The sequence below is a fragment of the Corvus moneduloides genome, chromosome 15, assembly GCF_009650955.1.
Source record: "Corvus moneduloides isolate bCorMon1 chromosome 15, bCorMon1.pri, whole genome shotgun sequence".
Taxonomy (NCBI): Eukaryota; Metazoa; Chordata; class Aves; order Passeriformes; family Corvidae; genus Corvus; species Corvus moneduloides.
This window is the reverse complement of record NC_045490.1, coordinates 7,196,449-7,220,314: the sequence shown is the minus strand read 5'-3', so window position 1 is coordinate 7,220,314 and position 23,866 is coordinate 7,196,449. Positions and strand designations below refer to the sequence as shown.

Here is a 23,866-nt window from a genome sequence, read left to right as displayed (position 1 = left end):
GGTGTCGGTCACGGCTCGTGACGCGCCGCGCGCCGTGACGTAGCCCCCCACCCAGGAAGCTCCGCCCATTTATTCTCAACTCGGCTCTGGAGGGGAAAAACAATTTCAAGATGGCGGCGGCGCGGACAACAATGGGGGGCCGGGGGTCCGGGCCGGCCCGCGCCTGAGGGCGGCGGCGGAGGAAGCGCGGCGGCCTCCGCCAGGCCCCGCGGGGCGGGCAGGGCTGAGGGAGAGGGGGGCAGCGTAGCGGCATCGGGTTCAGGGCAGAAGGAGGAAGTGGGGCGGGGGGGAGCGGAGCGGGCGCCGGGCCGGGCGGGAGGAGGACCCGGGGCGATCCCGGCGGGCAGCGCAGGTAAGGCCGACGGGAGGGGCGGCGGAGGCCCCGCCATGGCGGGCGCCGGAGCGAGCAGCCGGTGAGCGGCGGCGGCCGCCCCTTCGCCGCCCGGCCCATGGTGCTGCCCCCCTGCCCCATGGCGGAGTTCGTGGTGCCGCGGCACAGCGCGGTGATGGAGCGGCTCCGCCGGCGCATCGAGCTCTGCCGGCGGCACCACAGCGCCTGCGAGTCCCGCTACCAGGCCGTGTCTCCGGAGCGCCTGGAGCTGGAGCGCCAGCAAACCTTCGCCCTGCACCAGCGCTGCCTGCAGGCCAAGGCCAAGCGGGCCGGCAAGCACCGGCAGCCGCCCCCGGCGCCGCCGCCACCCGCACCCCCTCCGCCCGCCGCCGCCGCGGGGAGCGCCGAGAGGAGCGGAGCCAATGGGCTGGACGGTGAGGCGGCGAGCGGAGAGCAGCAGCACGGCCGCAGCAGCGCCCTGATCGCGGTAAGCGCCGCCCGGGGCCGGGTGCTGGGGCCGGGGAGGGACCGGCGGTCGTGCCCGGCTGGTACCGGGACCTCTCGTCTGGAGCTGGATAGGGGAAGGAAAACAAGCTCTCGCGGCTGGTGTGGTGGCCTGCGGTGCGAGGGCTGGGGTTGGGGCTGCTTTGGAGAGTACCCTGTCCGCTCTGTTACAACTTCGCAGCCGATAAGGGCTGTTTTGTTTTCGCTCGTCACCTCTGCATGCTGGAAGAGTAGATAAAAACTGTGGCATGGGGGGGTAGGGATAGTGGCAGGATTTCTATTGATGCTTAAATAATTCAGAATATTTTGTGAGTTATATTTCTGGCTAATTCACCTAAAATGCCCCTGCAGAAACTGTCAGAAGGGCATTAATACTGCGGTGCCTTTGGATTTTTGTTTGCTTAAGTCTTTAATTTGGGTTTTCAGGGTTTTGTGGAGTCATTTGATAAGGATATGCTTATTACTGAGGGGGAAGTTCTAAGACAAATAATGTGTCTGTTAATTTTGGTACATATTGGAAAGAATTTCAGTGGCAAGGCAGCTGCTTGTTTGCCACTCACTCTAGTGGGTGTGAACACTATGAGAATCCCACTCCACCCATTAAAAACTGGCTTAGCTCAAAATCTTAATGTTTCTCTGGCTTCTCTAGCATTTCTGGTTGTCGGGACATATTCACACAGCCCTGTTTGTATATCTAGATAGCTGTTGCTTAACTTATTCTAGGCCCTTTAAATATACTGCTGTGTGCTAATGTGTCAGTAATGTAGGTTAGTAGGATAACCTCTTAAAGGCTGCCTGTCCTAATACCTGTCTGCCTTAAAACCAGGTATTTTTAAATGGTGGCCTGCATGAAAATGATTCAGTACCTCTCTGAGCGTCTTTAAAAGGGGACACTGGATTAGCCTAAGACATCTTCAGGTCAATATATGGAATAAGTCGTATTTTTAAGTTGCTCTGTGTATTTGATTGGATTAGAAAGGAAGGAGGATATACATCTCTCTGTCTTGGACCTCATTTATTGTTATTAAAATAGAAACACGATAGAGCTTATTGTATACTCGAGTGTCCAGGGCATGATGTGAAATACTGAAACACCGGGTGTATCAATGTCATACTTACTGTGACCAGCACTAGGCAGCCTGGGTGCAGTTTGTAGTATTTACAAGATAAACTGAAAGCGTTACTTAACTGAATTACTTCTGTTCTTGCTAATACACCTATGAGACTCGAGGACTTGCTGACTGTTGAGAAGACTGAGGTCCTTGTGACCCAGTTAGAGCACTTCAGAGGGCTGCTACAGAAGGGTGCTTGAGGAAGAGAGGAAACCTCGTGCATTCCTGACATTGATTCTGCAAAACTTTACAGTTAGCTGTTGTTTAGCAGACTGATCTTGAATCTAAACTTGTGTCAAAACAAAAATTACTCAAACTTGTTTTTTATTATCTAAAGACTTGGTGGGAGATTCTGTTTATTTCCTGCTGGGCTCTGAGGCTTTTTGCATATGGGGCTCTACCCCTTAATAATGTGTATTTTCATTACAGTCAGGGCTCTTTAGCATGTCAAATCCTGTTGCTTAAACTGCCACCACACGACTTCATATTGATCTTCTAAAAGAAAGATGATTCTAATTCATTGGTGTTGTTTCTCTTAAATCACTTTGGATGTGGATTTGATCTAATTAGCATCCATTATAATGAAGGCTCTCAACAGCAGCAGGTTCTGAAGTGCACTGCACATCTGGGGAAACCCTTGTACAGGAAGCTGCTGCCAGTGGCCAATTTGCACAACAGAAGAGGGTTTTAGTGTATGAATGACTCTTCCTCGGGCTGGCCTGCTGTTTCCTTCCTAGGATCCATGACTGTGAGCTTAATTGCAGCTGCTGATTCATCGCCTCGTTACTGGGGTATAAAGTTGGTTTGCTTAGTAATTCAAGTCTTGGAAAAAAACACAACAACAACAACATCACTTCTGCTGCTAATTTAATTCCCGTGGCCCAGAAGGTCCCTCTCTAGGTTGGCATTTTACCTCTACCCATCATGTTGCCATTATCAAGACCGAGCATGTGCTTTGAATGAGAAGGACATGAGCTTGATTTCCAATGTTCAATGAAGTTTGGATGAACACCAAAATTATCTTGTGTTAAAACATCCTGAACACATTCCTTTCCAAAGAATGCTGCTAGCTCAGTGCAACGTGCATTATATCAGCTGTTGCTGCTGTAACAATCCAGATTTTTCTGTGAATCTGCATATGAATCTACTCTTGGAAATTGGTACTTTGTGTTGAACATTAGTGAAGCATTTATTTTGGTCCCTGAATGAGAGAGCAGTTCATGTAAAGGTGAAGGCTTCTTGATCTAGCATCAGAGGGCTTGTAGTAGTAGGACATGAAGCTGCATTGCCACAAGTGTGGACAGTGTGGGCACTGCCAGGTGCTGTGCTGCAGAGCACCTTCTGTAAATCCACAGTAGTCACATGGAACAGGGTGGCACCGCCACTTCCTCCTTAGTGTCTTGTATGATTTGTCACGTGGACAAAATCAGATATTTTCTCTTCCAATTTGAGCTATGGAAACTGAGAGAATACAGTATTGATACAGAAGTACCTTGGATTTTTTGTGCGTCATGTAGGCCTGTCCTTCCTTTGAGAAAAACGTTGAAAAACCTTCTAGCTTTCTACTTTTAAAAAACTTCTAGACCATTATTTAATGGGAAATCCAAATGTTGACATCCATTTCCCATTTCTGTTATTTAATATGACACTATTAAGGCTGTGTTCAAAGTAGAAGATGCTTGATATTTGGATAATGTGTTTGCTCTGTTAATCTTACATTTTTGAGAAACAAGGAAGCTGGGAAGAGACAGAGCTTGTATCCTAGAACAATTTTTCTCTGCCAGGTTCTGATACATGAAAGTTCATCTAATAATGCTGTTTAAATTCTCTACAGGAGAAAGGTTGACTTCCTTATATATCTGTGGTAGACTGTAAGGCAGTGTATGGCTCAGCTGAACCAAAGGCATTTCACTGACGTGAGTGAGGAGAATGGCAAGATCTGGATTTTCATCTCCTTGTTTTATGATGTGGTGTCTTGGAAGGAGAGCTGCTCCCTGTTTCTTACTGGGTTTTTTTTCCCCACCTGAGAGCAGTTGTTGTGCAGAGAGCTTGCTTTGTCTAGGACTGCCACAAAACCACAAACAGTATTTCTGGAATGAGCACTGAAGGTCTAGTCAGTGGCCTGTCTTGAGAATGCTTTGTGTTAAAGCTGAAGAGCAGCATTTATTTGGGAGTGATAGATGTTTTACATTAATATTAGTTAAATTCTAAATTAAGCAAAGGCACCAAGTAAAAAGTTTAAAATGAAATTTAAATCCGAGGAGAGCAATGCAGTGTTTCTTGGTTGAAAGACCTAAAGTAATAAATTAAGGGGAATAGATTGCCCAGAGTGTACTGACAAGCATTAATGACATTCCTCTAACGAAGCTCAGGCTGGTACTCTAACAGTTCGAAAGACCTCATTTTTGTGTAAGCTGTGGTATAGGGGTGTTAAATTGTGAAATTATGTTTTACCACAAAAATAGCAAATTATTTGCATGTTATTTATATATAGCTATGGTGCAGTGTAGTCTTGCCACCATTGTTTGTTTTTGCTGACAAGTCTGATAGTTTGTTGCCCAACAACTCAGACAGGTTTTTCTTTGTCTCGTTTTAATTCTCTGTGAGGTATTGTTTTATGTTTGAAACATTTCCCTTACCAGATTAGTTAGATATGCAGTGATGCTTCCTAAGTTGTAAGGATCTGGGAGTGACTGAGCTGCTGTGGCTGCTGTTTAAGTTCAAGTGAGGTGGAGGATCTGGCATTGCAGCTGAAGGCACAGGAGTTTTTTTGATTCAGCAGAACAATTCCTGTAGCAGAAGCTGCCCCTTGTGACTAATGCAGGCTTGGGATATTTATAGACATGCCTATCCACAGCCCTTCTTTGCTCCAGCAGGCAGTCACCCAAATACAAAAGTCTGCTGGAATTAAAGTAAAAATTAAAATGAGTCCAGCAGTTTGGTTCTGACAGCACAGTGGAATGCAGGAACACATTGGGTAATAAAATGCTTTCCTTGCAGGGGGAATGCATCTTTGGAAGCTGTGGGTAGATGCACAGTAAATGGAGAGTTCTTACTGTTGTGTGTACTCAAAATGTTATGTTTTCTATCCAAAATTCATACACTACTGTCTGGTATTTGCACTGTTATTCCAGCTTAAGCAGTTGTCATCTTTGTTGCTCCTGTCCTTGGCGAGGCAGGGGAGGAGAATCAGTGTCTATAGAGGACCTACTGTGAACTCTGGTTCATGGGAGCTTATCTGTGCTGCAATACTGCCACTTCCATGGCAGAAAAATGGATGTATTCTGATTTGGTTTCCTCTTCTAGATGAGAATGCTAGGAGCCGTATTTGAGCTAGTTTTTTATTATGCTTATAGGCTGATATAGCACTTCTTCTTTGAAAATGTCCAGCATTATGTTTCTCTTGCTGGCAGATCAGGACAAGTCTTTATAGACTTAATTCTGATATTGAAATGGTAAACTAATTTGAAGTAAAATACAAAAAATTGAAGCTCTACTGAATCCTGTAAGAATGTTTAAATCTCTGTAACAGATGCTTTAAAAAACTAAGTAAGAACATTATACAGAGCCTGAAAGGCACAGTATGAGTACCAGATTTTTAAGAAGTTTCTTCTCTGTCATGTTCACTAGGTGGTTTGGTTTTTTTTAAAATGAAACCTGCATGCAGTTTGTATTTTTATGTAGATATATTTACTGTCTTCAGTTACAGGACGCAAAGTATAGCAAAGTAGTGGATTTTTGCAAAAGGACTTTAGCTGACTGTCCTCAGTTTAACAGTCCTGACTGGTAAAGGATTTCTTGCTTTCAAGCAAACAATGTGAGCTAAACTTTCATGCTTGTTAAGTTCTAACGCATTGAAATGTCACTGGTTTCAGATGATTATCTAAATCTAGTTTCAGGTATTGAGTCCACAGAAAAATAGCCAACACCAAACAAACAAACAAACCTGAACCAAAAAACCAACAAAACCAATCAGAACAACTTTGTACCACTGTTTTGGTCAGTGATTCATGCCCCTTCCCACCAAGGCAATAAGAGAGCACTGCCCTGGCCTCTGAAGTTTTGAACTCGGCCAGTGCTAACAGACAAGCAATAGATAGAGCAATTTGAAGCTTTTCTGATTTCTTGTTGGGCTTCAGTAGTAGGTTTTGGACAGCTTTTACAAAGTCAGGCAATTTGCCCCTGCAGTGAGACTACAGTAGGGCTGAGCATCATTGTGGTAAAACTGGTGGGTTTTAGACAGAGATTGAATATATCAAAATGCTTTGTGTGCTGTCTGTTTTCTGCTGGCAGCCTTGTCATTTGCCTGGGCGTGCATCCATCTCTGGCATTGCGGGCCTGTGTCCTTGTCAGTGTGTGAGTTATATGGCCAGAGGCTGCTGTGTTGGACACCTTTTGTTGTCATGGATGGCACCTGGGTTTTGTCAGCTTGTGTTCTGTGCATGAGGAATCCACAGTTGGGCATGTGTGCTCCTGCCAAGGAAGTGTTTATGACCACATTGAGGACTGTGTGTTCTGCTCACGTGAATAAAATGCAGCTCAGGTGATGTGATGTGGAGGAGGTGCAGCCTGTGGCCCCTCAGTGGCTCTTTGACAAACTCTGTGTCCTGTCCTGGGCCAAAGGACGGAGGCCTGCTCACATCCCCTGCCTTGCATTGCTCCTACAGTGATATAAATACTTCAAATAAATGCTTTTGGGGTAATATTTTTAGGCATAGCTAGATAGCAGTGATCTCAGAAGTTCATCTTTTGTTGGAAAATTGAATACGCTGAGAAAATGTGAGAATACACTACTGTATCTGATCTTGTGACAGTGGAAATTATTGGCTCAGTGTTATAAATAGAATTGATTGATTCTGCTTGGGAAACCATGGACAGCGTACCAGAGGACCACTGTGCCTTACAGGATGGTAATGAACAAGAAAATGAAAGCTGAAGGGGTTTTCTTAGTGAGTAGCAAGCTATGCTTTACTTCATCCGTGTGTTGGTTGGTTTTTCCCTTGAGTTTTGGCAGAAGAGAACAGGTTTTTCTTGCCTTGAGAACTCTGTTGGAGCAGCTTGATATGTAGATTGCTTGCAGTCTGACTTGTATCTCACATGCAGCTTGTTTTTTCCCCCTCAGACCAGATTATTTGGATAGACACAGGCAAACTGGGGAGGAACTTAATCTCCCTTTTTTTTTGCCAGAGGAATACAGTTTTAGGTGAAAGGAGGATTTTGTCTCGAGCAACTTACAGTCAAAATGTCTCCAAGGGTCAGATATCTGAGTGTTATGACTGTTAAAACCCATAGAGATATGAGAGTTCCTGTGCTGGATATTAGGGGTCTGTATCTTTTTCTAGACTGCAGTGAATGTAGCTCACAAAACTAAATTATTACTTTTATGTAAGTTTTCAGGGAGTGGGTTTTTTCCCTAACTATTTAGAATTAAGGAGGACCCATTCCCAAACTTTGAGTAATTTGACTCATCATATAACCTTGGGCAAGTTACTCATCCACCTTGAGCTTCAGTTTTCCTGGTGGATATTAAGTAAACAACTGGAAACTTGCTGAAAGCCAAATGTTGTGATGGAGTTGAGCTTCTTTGCTCTCTGTTGTTTTGCCTTTTTGCAAAAAAGTAAATTTCCACTATTTTTTCAAGTTGGTATTTGAAAAGTTCACTAGAGAGCTGCTACTCTAAGCTGAAGACCTAATGTTTAACTTAAGAGATTTCAAGTTCCAGCCTCCTCTCCAAATGTACACCTCACCTCATCCTACTCAGTCTTCTGCTGATCTTGCTACTCTGCTGCTATTTCCATGAGCCATCTAGAAGATCACAGTCTCTGGGGAAGCTGGAGGCTGTCCCACAGATAAAAATACGACTTAGCTCTTACCTATGCAAGCATTAAACAAATAATGGGGATTTTTTGCTGTTACCTGTGCAGGAATTAAACAGATGGTCTGAGGTTGTTTTCCCCCAAAGAGCAGCTAACTGTAGACTGTTAAAAAAAAAAACAAAACAACTATTAACTGTGAACCAGTCCTTCTGTCTGTAAATCAAAGAATGCTGTTGCCCAGGCAAGTGTGTAAAATTCTTCTGATAATTTATGCTGGCCCTACATACAACCTCTTGCTTGAATGCTGAGATCTTGAGGTTTCCCATTTTTCCTTGGATGAGACAGCTTTCCCCAGGGGTTAGTGGACTGCCTTATGAAGACTGCAGGTAATATGAAAAGAACCATACTTGTCTTGAGGTTTGTTTAATGAGCTGCTTTCCTGCCATCTGAGAGGGCTGTTGTTCAGCGACCCCATGCCTCAGATGGGTAGCTCTTGGTGGGGATTCCTGTCGTGTGTCTTGCTGAGATGTACCACGGTGTCTCACCCGGGTCGGGAGCTGATGGCAGCTCCCTCTTTAAGTTCCCTGCGCTGTCAGAGCAGTGTCTCTGCCCTACAGGTTTGTCTGCGTTGGTGGAGCGTTCCAGCACCAGCAAAGCTCAATTTTTTTTATAGAATGCACCCGAGGGAAGGAAAAGTTTATAGTCACCTTTGATGTGCGCAGGAATTCTGTTTTCAGATGCTTTTGAGGTCAATAGAAAGAACTTTATATTTGCAAGAATGCTGGCAGGAAGGAGAAAAACAGGGAACAAAGGTGCTCAGGCTGTGGCTGTGAAGCTGCTGCTGTAGCTGCTGGTCGCTTCTAGGTGGCACCACGAGAAAAAGAATCTGTGCCTTCACCATCTGTGAGAGGCCAACTGTGGAGCTGCTTGGGGCTCTGGTGGTCAGAGCAGCTGGAAAATACTTCAGCAGAAAGGAGGAAAAGAATGAACTTGCTCTGCTGTAATAGAACTGGCTGAACTCTGAATTGCATTTTCCACAAGTGTGAAGCAATGGTCGCTAAGTGACAAATTGGTTTTGCTTCAGTGCCAAAAGTGTGATTGTTTACAAAATTTATATACACAGTTGTTCTCTAAAAGTTATCACAAGAGAATCACTTGTTTTTTCTGAATATTTAAATGTGAGACTGCTTTATAAAACAGTCTCATGGAACAATTACACGGTGTGTGTACATAGATCAAATAAAATATGGGGTTTTATTCTCATCTAAAATTTGATTCTTAACATTCTTCAATATTTTTTTCATTTTGAATAGGAAAAACCATAACGTATTCCAGTTCACAGCCATTTCTCAACTTTTTGTTGTTGTCAGAGTATATGGCACCTTTAGTTTTGTCTGAAAATCACACTACTTCTCTCTTTGAAGTAGTACATGTTTTTTGAAAATTTTCCCTAAGAGGTTATAGTGAGGAAGTCATCTCATGTGCTGACTTGTAAAACAAAATGTTACCAGAACAAAGATATAATCTTTGATTTTTTTCTGAAGTGTTTTATTCAGAGCTAGACAATGTTCTGGTAAGAGATAAAAATCCAGATCTATGTAACATAGAACTACATAAGTAAAATATTCCTTTTCTTTTTCAGCAGCTCCATGAGACTGTGAAAAGAAAGCTTGACAGTGCTGCTTCCCCTCAGAACGGAGACCAGCAGAATGGCTATGCCGATGTGTTTTCTGTGTCCAAGAAACTGCGTCGTGATGATGGTCTTGGAGTGAGTGGTTCTTCCAATGGAATACCCCCTGTGTCTCCACTCCATCATCTTGACAAGAAATCTGGCACTGGAGATACCTTACAACTTAATGGGAAACATCCGATGGGGCTCGATGGCATCAACAAGAAGTGTCTTCCAGATTCCAGCCTGCAGATGAATGGAGGTGGTGATGCAGATGACTCATTTCCTCTGAGTTTGAACAAAGAGCTGAAGCAGGAGCCCGTAGATGAGCTTCCCTGTATGAATCCTGTAGCAGGAGGTTCTATATCTCAGAATAATTTGATGCCTGATCTTAACCTAAATGAGCAAGAATGGAAGGAACTTATTGAGGAGCTCAATAGATCAGTGCCCGATGAAGACATGAAGGATCTCTTCAATGACGACTTTGAAGACAAAAAAGATGCAGATTCTTCAAATTCAGCTGCACAGACTCCATTGCCACAAGATATTAACATAAAGACTGAGTTTTCCCCAGCACCCTTTGAACAAGAACAGCTGGGATCTCCCCAGGTTAGAGCCACTTCTTCAGGTTCAGCATTTATTGGTGCTGCTTCTGTACCTGTAAGTGCTGCTTCTACAACAGTTGGTACTTCCCAGGCTATGTTCCCATCTTCCAGTCAGTCAATGACTGAAAATCCTAATCAGCCCATGATGCAGGCATCAAACCACTCTCAGAATGTCCAGAGGCCTGTGCTGTTACCTGGGAAGTGTGCAGGAAGTGCCAAAGAAATGTCTTCTGCTCATCAACTTCAGCAGATTGCTGCCAAGCAGAAGAGAGATCAGATGTTGCAGAACCAGCAACAAGCTTCACAAGTCCACCAAACAAATCAGATGTCTACGTGGCAACAGTCTGGGTCTTCCCATAGTCCACTGGCTGTCCCATATACCATGGAAAATCCCACTAGCCCATCGGTTTATCAGCCAGACTTCAACAATCAGAAACTCATGATGCCTAATTTGGGAAATAAAAGCTCACCGAGAGCTGGAGGCAATTACCATGTGAACATTTTGGGTCATCAGCAAAACAGCTTGAACCAGAACCCTGTGAATAGTCAAGGCTCTATGCTGGACTATGGGAACACCAAACCTCTTTCCCATTACAAAGCAGAGTGTGAGCAGGGGGTGGCAGTGCCTGGGCAGAACAAGACTCCCATGCTGGCATACCTCCAGCAGCGCCAGCAGCCACCACTATCCCACGTGAGTGATGACCAAAATGGGATGATCCTGTTGAAACCCAAGTCTGGAAACATTGCCTACCGACTGCCACATGGTCAGGTGAATGTCCTGAATTACCTTTGTTCAGTAGCAGATTTAAGGTTGTTGGGTAGGTAAGGCTGGAGTACAGATTCCTTGGTGTAGTTTCAAGTGTTTTCATTGATTTTAAAGAGAAAATTTCTGTATACAATAAGCTGAGACAAGAATCATAAGGTCTTTTTTCCACTGGGGACAGTTTTTAATATTGGGTTCTAGGTCATGTAACGTGTGATTTCCAGCTTAATATACTTTGTGGGCAACAAATTATGTCATGCTTCACAGAAGCCTCTGCTTAAAAAGATAAATAGATGCTTTGTAAACTTTTGACTAAAATAACTCATATAAAATGGTAGTGTTAAACAGTGTTCTCAAAGAAGCTTTGATTTCTTTACCTTGTTTTTAGTCCCTACTTGTGTCAGAGTTGGCTTACTATAAAAAGACCTACTTTTGCAGAGAGGTGGAAGTGGGGGCTGCATTCCTCATTTCTTGGGTGTTCCTTGGCACCTTTCAGTTCTAAGGATTTTTATTGGCTAAGTCTCTGGGCATTGGGGAAACATGGCATAGGAGAGAAATACATCATTAAGAATGAATAATAGTAATGTTTGTTTGCTTGAAGCATATGCTTCAGGTTTTTCTGTAACAGAAAATTCCAGGTGGTGCTCCTTTGCCTTGTATATAACTGTTACTACAGGTGTGCTGCAGGTGAAAATTTATGTAGTGGGTGGAAGTATAGACTCATTGGGATTCTGTAACATGTACCTGCAATGCACATACGAGAGGGCTTGTTAAAAAAAAGGTATTTGTTACAAGGATTAAAGCTCCTCCAGCAAAAGCTGTTTGAGATCCAGCTCTAGTCATGTTTCCCTCAACAAAACAAAAAACCTGTGAAAAGGCTCTCAATAGTCTGTGATAAAGACCACACCGGTGTACAAATAAAAATTTGAGATCAATGTTTGCTTCATAAAGCACAAAAAAAAAAAGAATCTCTTTGAAAGCTGGCAGAAGTAACTGTCTAACAGCATTTTGATGGAAGAAGGAGGGTAGAGACGACTGTGTGTGTCACATCTCCTCCTCACTGAAAAACAATGAGGGTGACCTTGCATCTACACTGCCACACTTGCACTGAACTAACAGAAATACTGATGAAAGCTTCTGGAGAATTTCTCAAAAACTTGCACACAGAACAACTTAGCATTCCTTCTATTTGGTCCATGATTCCTTGTGAAACTGCAAAGTGAGAGCCAACAGCCAAACCCATTAGCTAAATTCTTAACTTGAACATAACATTTGTTTGTGCAATTAGAGATGAGGCTGAACTGTGCTTTTTAATGATGAAAGCTGTCAAATTTCAAAGGGATTTGCTGGTACTAAGAGGGCAGTATCGGATCTTGAATGATAATTGTTACATGTTATTTTTGCTTATCCCAAGTTCCAGTCTCAAAAAAAATGCCAAAAAATGCAGACTTAAGAAAAACGAATACTATCAGACTTATCTTTAGTAGTATTTTTGTCTGTGGAGTATGGTGATGGTTGGGCTGCTGGAAAAATACTTTAAGACCCATTTTGACCAGTGGAAGCCTTCTCCCCTTCACCTGCAAATAGTAAATTCTCTGATACTAAAAGAAAGCAACTTTAGGGTGGGAGACATAAACACTTGCAGTATTAAATGTTGACAGAAGAGGCAGGATTTAAATAAATGTTTCATATAATGAAAATAGAAAATGTAGTGTTTGAAAAGCTGCTACCAAAGTAAACTAAAGCTGGGGTGTGTGAAGTGCTGTTTGTAACTGCCTGAAAAGGAGCACACAGAGCTATACTCACCTGTTTGAGCTGGAGTTTGGGAAGTACTTTGAGACTGAAGTTAAAGCCTCTCTTCCTAAATGTTGTGGAGCTTCTGACCCTAACTCCAAACTGGCAGTTCTGTGTCTGGCACTGTATAGATGGGTGTTTGGTTGTCTTTAATTAGCTGAGCTTCCATAAGAAGCTTCACAAGTGAAAAAGTTACTGCATTTCTGTAACTTTTTTTGCTTTTCCTGTGTTCTGCAGGATCAGAACCCTGCTCCTACTGTTCCTCGTGTTCCTGTTTCTGTCCCAGGCCCTGGGGTGGGTGCCCAGGCTCCAAACGTCTCCATGGCAGGTAACCACAGCAACCCAGCTTATCAGCAGCAAGCAGCAGTGATGAAGCAACACCAAATGCTGATGGACCAGCAGAAGCAGAGAGAGCAGCAACAAAAGCATCTGCTCATGGAGCAACAGAAGCAGCAGCAATTCCTAATGGAACAGAGGCAGCAGCATTTGCTGGCAGAACAGGTGAGAGCAGCCAGCTATCTGTTTTTTTAATTTGTGCTGCTTTGCTTTGGTGCATAAAATAGCTTTTGATGTTTTAGAATCAGAGAATGGTTTGCTTGGGAAGGACCTCAAAAATCATCTCAGTTCCAACATCTCTGCCATGGGCAGGGGCATCTTCCACTAGACCAGGTTGCTCCAAGCCCCATCCAACCTGGCCTTGAAGCATTTCCAGGGATGGGGCAGCCTCAGCTTCTCTAGGCAACCTGTTCCAATGCCTCACCACACTCACAGTAAATAATTTCTTCCTGACACCTGATCTGAACCTAACCTTCTTCAAATAGAGGTCATTCCCCCTTGCTCTATCACTTTTGAGACACCTTCCCCCTCCAGCCTTCTTGTAATCCCCCTTTAGGTACTGAAAAGTGCTCTAAGGTCTCCCTGAATCAGCTGCCCATCAGAAGCTTTAAGAAGGAAATGATACAGTCTCCTCTGAACAGAAAATATATGAAAGCTCATTTTGCGGGGGAAGGTTGTAGTAGAATCTGCAGGACTGTGGAGCTGTGGCTGTGCCAGGTCCTAGCCAATGGCTCTTTTATCACCTGGAGACATCCAGTTAAAATTGAGGTCTCAACAGAGGTGACACAAAAGCCCCTTCAGTTCTGGAGCCAGTGTAGACAAAACATAGTAATGTGGTTGTCAGTGTTTGAGTGTGGTAAAGATCTGTTTTTGATATTTGGGTTAAAACAATTTGGACTAAGGGAATACTGTGGGGGAATTACATTATCAAAGACCGAAAGACAGAGAATGCCCAGATCATCAATAAAATCACGTTTCTCCATGAGTTATGTGATCTGTGAGCTTAGAGTACTTTTTAGTAAATCAATCAGTCTTTGGTAACTTGTATGTTAATATCAAATGTCAGAAATGAGTAATCATTACTCTCCCAAAATGTTAACAAACAGGTATTCTTTGAGAGCAGGTGGGGAGAAAGGAAATACAGGGTGTGACCTCCTGCTTGTGATTTTGCATGTCTGGTGGATGGTGGTTATTAGAGCTTTGTTAGAGCTCTTAGAGCTGTGGCCCAGTAGGTTTCCTTAGGACAATAATGGACCTAACAGGTGTTAGATATCTCTGAACAGTGGGGAGATGATAAGTAGCATATCTCAAACACAGCATTGAAATATTTTTTTTCCTATCTGTTTGCTTCTGCTTTGCCAGCACATGTTGCTGCAGTAAATATCAGTATTATGAAAATATTTCATTCATGTCCTAGTAATGGTAACTACAACTAACTTCTGTAATTTCCATTTGTGTATAGTGATGCTGGGACTCTGGTCCCGAATAAGGAGCAGCTTTGCTTTGCAGCTCAACAGTTTTAGATACTGCATTTGCCACATTTATTGGCCCTGTACTGCCCAGTCAAGCTAGGTCTTGTTAGCATTCTGATTTGATGTTTTTTTCTTTGGATACGCATGATACTGGATGCAGTTTTACAAAAAGATTTCTGAACTTGCTGATGTCTACTTTGGAGGTTTGTAGTTTCAGGTAGCTTCAGTGCCATTCCTTGCCACTATAAATTTGTCTTTTCACTTGGTATTCTGCGTATTTTTTACTTTTTTTCCCCAAGCCAGGTTCTGCAGTTCTTGGTTTCTCTCAGAGCTATGGCATCTCTTGTTGGCTTCCGTGGTCAGCCTCTTTCAGGTCTGACTGGTCCTGCAAGCAGCAGGTCCTCTGTCAAGCGGCCTGCCCTCTTCATTCCTATGCATGTCTCAACAGCTTCGCAGCTGGAGACATTTGGGAAGGGTGGTAGAGATGTGTATCTGCTTTTGTTACATTGCACCAGTCTCTTGTTTAAAGTGTCTTTGCCCCAACACTCTTGGAAGGGAATTTCTGTCCCCTGCTGTGCTCTGTGTAACTTTTTGGATAAGTAGGTGGTTGTGCATTGTATCACTATGGGCCTTTCTCAGAATTTCAGTCTCGCTGAAGGTATCTGAGTAAGAAGAGACAGAAATGCTGTGCCTGATACATTTCGTGTTGTAAAAGCAGCCTATTGGCTCTTAAGACTGTCAAGATCTGAGTGTACTATCACTACATCTACACTCCCCTCAAGATTTTAAATTTCATTTTTCCCTAAAGTTTCCTAGTAGAAAATTCGTTTGGTTTATTTTTCAAATGGCTTGATCATAAATTTCTGTGCTCTTTAAAATGTGCTTTTAAAGAGGCACAATTATTTTGTGTCATGAGTAGGGTTTGTTTTAGTTGATCAGTGTGTTGTTAAGAAAGCGATTTGAAACAATGGTTGCAAAACTTGTATGACTTGTATTATGGACTTAGTTCTGCAGTTTTCCATAATCTTGTAGGAAAACCTGTGATCTATGATAATATGGATTTGTGTATATTTTTTCATATTTGCAGACAAGGATTAGAAAATATTTACATGTTCGGTTTTTGTATTTCTGTGTAATTTTTTTTATATTTCTGACTTGCACTTTTACTGGTTTCTAAAGAGGCATCTAAAATACATTGGAAATAAAGACCAAAAAAGTAAATGTTATTATTTTTATACACTCACTTTTGCTCTTTTTGTACCTGTACCTCTTTTTGTCTTTAAAGTGTTGCTAAAAGTGCCCGTTGATTATGTTACTGATTAGGCCACTAACATCTCAGATTTTCGAAGTTTGAAAGGCTTCAGACATGCACTGCAGTAACTCTTGTAGTGCATGCTGTTGTCTCTGAGATCCTGGTCTTGTCACTCATCAAAGTAAATTGACTGTGTTTGAGCCTTGAGAACAAAGCCTGAAGTGACTTTAGGGCTGCAGAAGCCCCTTTGATTACCAGCTGTGCATAGAAATATGCAGACAGCTTGTTTTTATCCAAGATAGCCCTTGGAAAAAGCTTGATTAGTTTTCAAATTGTCTTGCATTGGACCTTTCTTAGGAGAAACAGCGGCAGCAGCAGGAGCAGCAGCTGCAGCGGCATCTGACACGGCCTCCTCCCCAGTACCAGGATCAACCACAGAATCCATACCAGCAACAGGTTGGACAGTTCACAGGTGAGTAAACGTGGCAGTTGAAATAATAGCAGAAAAAATATCAGGAGTAAAAAACAAGGTGTCTTCAAATTTCCTGGATTGGGTAGCTTTTAATTAATTTACTACACGTCACTCTGCCTTGAAAGCTCTTAACCTATACTCTGATTCAGTTGCAAACAGCTTCCCTGGTCACAGGTATTTGGGACAACTTAAGCTTCTGTTTCTTAGTGTTGTTTGGGAAATGAGTAAAATTCTTCAGTACCTTTATTGTTCAACAGGCCTTTTTTATACTACTATTTCGTTGTGCAGGTTGGAAATTCTCTCTGTCTTTGATATATTAGGATTCAGAGGGTTTTTTTCTGAAGCCTGACGTCACTACTGCCTGTATCTATCACAGGCCCTCATTAAAGAAAAATAAGTGGCGTATTATTTCTCTCATCTCTAGGATGAGTTTAAAAGTCTCTAACGTTCTTATCCCTGCTACCTTTAAAAGGGAATGCAGTTTGAATTCTCTTCGTTACATGTTAAGTGTCCTTCGTGGGATTTTTTGTATGAGAAGCAGCTTAGTATGTCTGTAGTGTATTAACTCTGATAAAAAATGTTGTAACTGTTGATCTGGAATAGCTTCAAAAATGTAGAAGAACTAGAAAACAATAAAAACTCATCTTCTTACTTTAAAAGCTGTTAATTGATGGGGCATCAAGAAGTCACTTGCCTTTTTTTCATAAACCTAGAGTACAAGAATAGTGCTAATTCCCTTTGTTTTGTTTCCTTACTCTCCATGTTCCTTCAGAAATAAATACTGAAGGGGAAGGATGCAAATGGAAATGTAATACCTTCACCCTGGCAGCGTTCATGCCTGTGCAAGTGTCAAGTGCAGTTACAACTGGGTTTTGTTACTTAACTGAAAGAACTTGATACCAATACAACAGGATTGTGTGCTAACAGAGGGACCAGTAGCATCCTTCAAATATTGCACTGAAATATTTCTTTCTCTTACCACTTTTCTACAGAGATAGGCATACAGCTATTAGAAATAGAGTAGGTTTTGCTATAATGGACATCAGTATTATTAAAATTATTTTTTCCATGTAATGATGATTGTAACTATTTTTTGCACCTTAAATCCTGATATGTGTACTATCTTTTCATTGTAAATATTTTTATAGTAAGACTCTTCCCCCACCCATCCATTCCCCCAACACTGATCTTTTTATGATGTGCTTTGTTGATAATGAATTCAATCTAATTTGAATTCTATTTTAATTTGTTTTTGATAATTTGGTTTTTATTCAAATATAATAATAATGGAGAGCCAGTACTCCTTAGCTATCATAAAACATGAAAAAATTCTGCAGCTTTTTGTTTTGAAAGTAGAGAAATTGTGTAGGTAGGTTTCCCCTGGTCAGCTGTAAGGAGTGTGGAGGGTGTTACATGCAAACTTTACAGAACTGTTCTGCTATTTTTGCTTCAAGTAGGGGGCTGTTTCTTCTACAGGAAGAAACTTTTTAACTCAGAATTTGCAAAAACAAAGGACCGTATTTGGTTTACTGAGAAGACATTTTTCCAAATCACCTTGCTTGGTTATCAGCATTGCATATTGACATAGTGAATATTTCACTGTGGAAATCCAAAAGATAACTTGACGAAAAATTTCTGAATTAGATATTTCTGTATTAGATAAATAAAAGATATTCCTGGAACTGGGAAAATGCCAAACTGGCAATCCTACAGTTGTCTGATAAGAGATGCACTGTGTATGCATGGAATGACTGACGCTGTGTGTATGTGTGTGCAGTTAGAGGTATTTTTTAACAGCTTAGTAAATTGTGCATGCACTTCAAAGTATATGTGGTAACCTTTGTTCACAAAGAAATATCAGAGTCCTGCCTTTAAAGTCATAATTTTTTTTTTAATTAATGATACTGAACTCTTAGAAGTGGTATTCAGATTTTTTTAGGATGTTGGCATATCTGTGTTTGAGATCAAGGTGGAGGTGCTAACTGGAGCAACAGTTGACACTCTGTAATTAAACCCCTGCTTTCTGTGTGTTGCTTGCAGAGGTCAGTTTACACTAATGTAGCTGCACCTCCTTTCTGGGTTACTGTGCCTACAAGCCTGGCTTGGCTCTGGATGAACGTGAGGTATTTAATGTACAAAATATTTCTTCGTATTTCAGGGTCATCTTCAGCCATGCCTGGGGTCGGTAATTTAGGACAGTCCAGCTCCGGTAGTCCGCGGATGTTTCCTCAGAGCCAGAACATGATTCAGATGGGACCCGGCCACACTCCTGTTGCTCCACTCCAGTCGGGCTCCAGTCAGCAGGACCGGGGGGTGTCTCAGTACCCCAGCATGCAGAACATGCAGCGCGGGGGGTTGTACAACCTGGCATCTGGCATGACCCAGATGGTTCCCCAGCACGCGACTCCGAGTGCCAATGGACAGACACCGATGCAGAGACAGGGCAGCTTGGGCCAGGGCGCTGCTGTTCCTACTGGCTATGGGCAGAACACCTTACCAAACTCAAGTATTTCTCAGCAGCACAATAAAGGTGCACTGAATCCAACCTTATCTAAGCCACAGATGGCAAGAGTACCAGCTGCTATGGGGGCTCAAAATCCATCTTGGCAACACCAAGGTATCCCTAATATTAACAACCAGACACAAGCAAACAGTGGCTTAGGACCATTTACTGCCAACTCCTCTTTCCACATGCAGCAAACACATCTAAAGATGTCCAACCAGCAGTTTGCCCAGGGAATGCCTCAGGTAAGCCTAAGCACCAGCAGGCCCATGACCTCGATGAATGCTGCTGTCTCTGGGCAGATGTTGTCGTCGTCTTTGGGAGCGCAGCCGCGGACAAACCCACCCGCACAGCAGCAGGTACCCTCACAGCAAGTCTTGCCTGGCATGAACCAGACTGTTCCAGACCTGAATGCTTTCAACCAGAACCCAAATCAGCAAATTCCCAACAGAGGAAACCTGCACTGTAGCCAAGGGTACCCTGTGAGGACGACTAGTCAGGAGCTGCCTTTCGCCTACAGCAGCCAGTCAGGCAATAATGGACTTCAGAACTTAACTGGTGACACAGATCTGATAGACTCTTTGCTGAAAAACAGGACTTCAGAGGAGTGGATGAACGATTTGGATGAGTTGTTAGGAACTCATTAAAATGGGGCTGGGGGCGGGGGTTCTACTTTTTTTAATTATTTCATGAGATATAAACAACTGTTGGACCAAAAAACCTGTGGCATTGAGGAGACTTGCAGGCATTAGAGGTAAATGGTTGGGAAAAAGACTGGAGCTGCTTCTCAGCGAGTGTTGACACGTGGTCACGGCGCACCAAGCAGGTCTGCAGGAGGAGTGTGCTTTGTCTGCGGTCTCTGAGGAGTCGCACACTTGAACAGGTCAAAAAATACTGTGTCCTAGCCAGCCTTCCAGAAATTTCACTTGCAGTGTTCTAAGACTAAATTTTTTTAATTATTTAAAAACAAAACAAAAATTCCACAGAAATAGTGCAGAAAGAACACAAATAGTTGCACAAATTGTGTTTAGGGCTTAGTCTGCAGCTATTACTTGCAATAATTATTTGCTCATAGCTTGATATGCTGTTATAGTAGTGTCCATCAAACTTCTGACTTTTTATTTGAGAAGAGGCTGTATGCACCTGAGTATGCTTGCAAAATGTTTGGAACTGTTTCTTTTCCCCATTGCTGAAGCATGTGCCTGTACTCTCAGTAAGCAAGTGATATTTCACAGTAAATATTTCTAGATGCTGGTAATAGTTGAGAGAAAGTATTAAAACCTGGCCAGTTAGTCTAGATAGTCATCTTCATAGATTGTAGTCTTTTAAGCTGCAGTTTGCACTCTGTTGTAGAGAGGCACAGTTCCTGGCTTGTACCTTGTTGTGTTTAAAGGGGGAATTTCTTACGGGAGAACTTTTAAACTATAGTAGGTTTAACGTGAATTGTAAAGCCATTTACTTTGCACCTGTTTCTTCATAACTTATTTCCAAAGGTAGTTGTATTTAAATGAAGGCTTTGCTTCATGACAGCTCATCTAGTTTTCTTTGTTGTAAAAAGTAAAACTAACCTTCGAGATCAGTTCATCCCCCGAAGTTAGCAATGAGCACAAGACTTTGTCACTTCAGGATGAAAATGAGGAAAAAAGAATTTGGCTGGGAGGTGGAAAGTCCTTATTAGCAATAATAGCACAGGAAGCCAGGGAGAATACTTTTATCAGGGTTGCTCCAATGTGGAAGTCTCCCCCTTTAAATGCTTTGGTTTTTTAATACTGGGTTACAAGTTTGATAATCTTTCTATAGACTGGTGGATTTACTTTTTTAATATCCCTTGAAGCAGATGCTGGTTCTTCAGCTCAGCCCAAGGAGACCTCTTATCCATATGTTGGGGTTGGTCCCAGAAAGGACAACAAGAACCACAATGGGAACGAACAGTCAGTGTTCCGAAGTCCTTACTCTCTACCAAAAAAATCCCTTATCCACCAACAAACCACCTTGCCTTAACGTTTATTTTAAAATGAAAATAAAGTTGAAAGCTTTTGTTTTAAATGCACAAATACCTCTTCCCTTTCTAAATCCACTTTCTTGGAAAACTCCTCTAAACTTTGTAACCAAACCCAGCATAGTGATTTCAAAGCAATTTCCTTCAACACAGACTGGCTTCTCCAGGAGTTTTCTGCATTGCAGAATTGTGAGAGAGGATTTTTTCCAGAGGGGGTGAAGGGAAGTGAATGATATCATTGGTTTCAAAGAAGGAAAATATTTTACTGTATCTGCAGCTCCTTTATGAGACAATTTGCACTTTTGAAAACTGCTTTTTTAACACTAATACTTTAACCCTTTCCAAATATGCATGGAACATGGTTTGTCCAGCACACTTAACTAGTGTGGATGAATTCCACTCTGTTGATCAGATTTGCTGTTCTATCATATTGAACTGTTGATGAAAGATGTGCATTGATCAGTGGATCCCACCTTTGAACAGTGGATAAAACTTCACTGAAGCAGGCCTAATCCCTCATAGAGCTTTTGAAAAGATAACATAAAGATTGTTTTTGGATGGGAAGATGAAGGTGTTGGTGACTTTGGTTGTTGACACTTCTGATATTTTCTAGAATAAGTAGTTGAGATGCAAATAACTGATGCTAGCTTTTCTTATACTGGCAATCTAAGAAAAGAGCTAGTGAGCTTGGTTTACTATTAAGTTAAACCAAAAACTGGTCCAAGGTAAGTGTCATTAGAAGAGTATAGATATAAACTAGCAATGGCAGGGGAAGGAGTGTTTGCTGTATTTTTAATTTTAAGGGTTAACTTTGCACCAGTGTGCCTTCCCTTCCTGTTGGGGGTGCTTGGGACCTCAATTTCAAGTGGCATCCTTCCATGTCACTGGTTTTTTTCTCCCCCTTACAAACACTTGACAGAAATAACAGGGTGGTAGGATTCAGCTTTTCTTTCTCCCTGTTTAGGTTGTGGTGAAATCTGCTCTGTTTTCCAGTAGATTTTGCACAGACTTTGTTCTGAATAAGTCAAAATATGATCCATCCAGTTGTGATTTCTTAATTGGAGGACAAGAACATCTGCTGTTTGCATTATTACTACCAAAAAGGCAATCCAGCAAAATGTCCAGGAAAACGCAGGTGTGCTCTTTCCTCCACTGTTTCTGGAAGCTAAGGTGGATATTGCTCTGCTTGACCAGAGGGTTTGTTCAGGAAGGTATCTGGGTTTGATGACAGGGCCTTTTCATAGTACTGTTGGAGTAAAATTAAGTGTGATTCTAGACAAACTGGCTTACAATGCCCATTGGTCTCCATGTGTGAACAGGATCCAACAGCCCTTGGCTCTGGCTTTGGTCCCTGTGCACAGAACGCTGTGGGACCCTTGGGAATGCGGTGCCACTGGAACAAGGTTGGAACAGTTCAATGGAAATGAAAATATGGTTTTGATGTACATGGGTGCATGGGCAGGGCTGGGCTCTGCCCTCATGCCCTGTAACGTGTCACTGTCTGTGTCTGCACTCGGGCTTTCCATTTGCTGCAGCTTCAGAGCAATAAAACCAATCTCCCCTGAACTGAACCCAGCCGGCCGCCCATGGCTTTATTTATGAACTGCGGTTTTGGTTGGGCAGGCAAGGTGAGAGTGTCACTGTGCAACATCCACTGCCTTCCAAAAACCACGATCCAATTGAAAAGGGTGCTCAAAATTTTGTTATACACATTTCCTTTGTGTAAATAAATGTTTACAATTTTATATTAAAGATTTGAATAAGAGTTAGATCTTCTGACTGTATATTTTTTACTTTTTATAGATTTTAAAACTATAATTCTTTATATATGTGTTTGGGGGGTATTATGGTAAGTTTTATGCTTGTAAATGGAGAACAGTTGAATTTGATGCTAACCTTTATGAATTTTTGTCATTGAAATGTATAAAGAGTCCATTAATCCCCTTATTCTTTTACTACAATTACTGGTGCACACCAAAAAGAAATCCTTCACTTCTGTTTTATCATTATAAAATAAATATTTTGCTAGTGTATTAAATATACATGGTGTGACTTTATACATTTGCGTGAGCTGAGCAGAGTTCAGCATTGTCATTCCTAGCGAGATGGTTCCTTCCCTTCATCCCAACACACAATTTTTGCTCAGCCTATTACTAAGGCTCTCATTCTGCTGCTGTGTCTTACCAATTCTTACAGTTTCAGAAAGTCCATTTAAACAGGCCAGAACTGGATAAAAGGGCCTTAGAAAACTTAACTTTGAAAATTAAGCTTTATGCTACTCCCACTTCTTTCAGGCATTTGGTTCTTTTCTGGAATGCAGTTGTAGGCCTTAAGCTGTGCAATTCAACTGCAGAGGTGGTTGTTAGTAGTGAAAAAGATGTTAACTACTGAGACCTCACATGTGCAAACTATAGAGTTCCAAAAATGTGCCAGTTCCCTCAGAATAACAGCCTTTAAAGGTTCACACTGATTTCCTCAAGACTTGTCTGATGCAGGCACATGGCACACACAGGAATCCAGCTGAGACATGGGACACGTGCTGCAAGCAGGAGCTGATGTTTCTGAACAAGGAACAAAGCACTGGCAGCAATGTGTCTGGATATTTTGGCTTAAGGCTGGTGAGGTCCCATAGCCAGCTTCTGACATTGATGGATCATTCTCCAAGCCTTGGAGTTGCTGTCTTTGTCTAGCTGTATTTGCAGCCCCAGCTCAGCCTCCTGGTTTCCTCACAGCATCCTGACTTACCAGAGTGTATTTTTAGTGTATTCCTACTCTACAAGTTTTGTGTTCTGTTTGGGAGAGGAGGAGACCTGTAACTTCAGAAGCTTATAAAGAACCAAATGTAATAATAAGCAGCAGTACCAGAATCAGCTGCTTTTTGCCCATTGGGAACTGTGAAATTACATTAATTCTTGCTTTATTGTCCCATTGAAAATGCTGCATTTTAGTTATTGTTGAGTGAAACAGAAATTTTCCAAACCATCCCCCACTGAAATGACGTGTGTGGTTTTCCAAAGATTTTAAGAGTCAGTGGCAGCTTGTGATGAACCTTTGCTAATACCCTATTTTGATTATTTTTTTCTTGATGTCAGTGTTTTTCCTGAGAGTAATGGAAATCTGTAATGGAAATGCTTTCTCAAGCCTGAATTGTTTGTTGAAATATGGTGTAAGAAGACCCCTGGTGACATTTCCCCTCTGACTTTTATATTGGACACCCCAGATGCAATCTTTGGTCACC

The 23,866-nt window shown here is 42.2% G+C and overlaps 1 protein-coding gene across 2 annotated transcripts; it reads left to right on the top strand.

Moving 5' to 3' along the window:
- Window positions 1–207: 207 nt before the first annotated feature.
- Window positions 208–22,670, top strand: MAML1 (mastermind like transcriptional coactivator 1). 2 transcript variants are annotated; one of them, XM_032124866.1, is made up of 5 exons: window positions 208–818; window positions 9,409–10,806; window positions 12,832–13,095; window positions 16,012–16,126; window positions 18,285–22,670. In XM_032124866.1, exons 1-5 carry the CDS (start codon window positions 450–452, stop codon window positions 19,274–19,276), a joined length of 3,138 nt encoding a protein of 1,045 aa, XP_031980757.1. In that variant the 5' UTR covers window positions 208–449; the 3' UTR covers window positions 19,277–22,670. The 2 variants fall into 2 exon arrangements, with proteins under 2 accessions (XP_031980757.1, XP_031980756.1); XM_032124865.1 differs by having other exon boundaries at window positions 209–818; window positions 9,406–10,806.
- The last annotated feature ends 1,196 nt before the right edge of the window (window positions 22,671–23,866 follow it).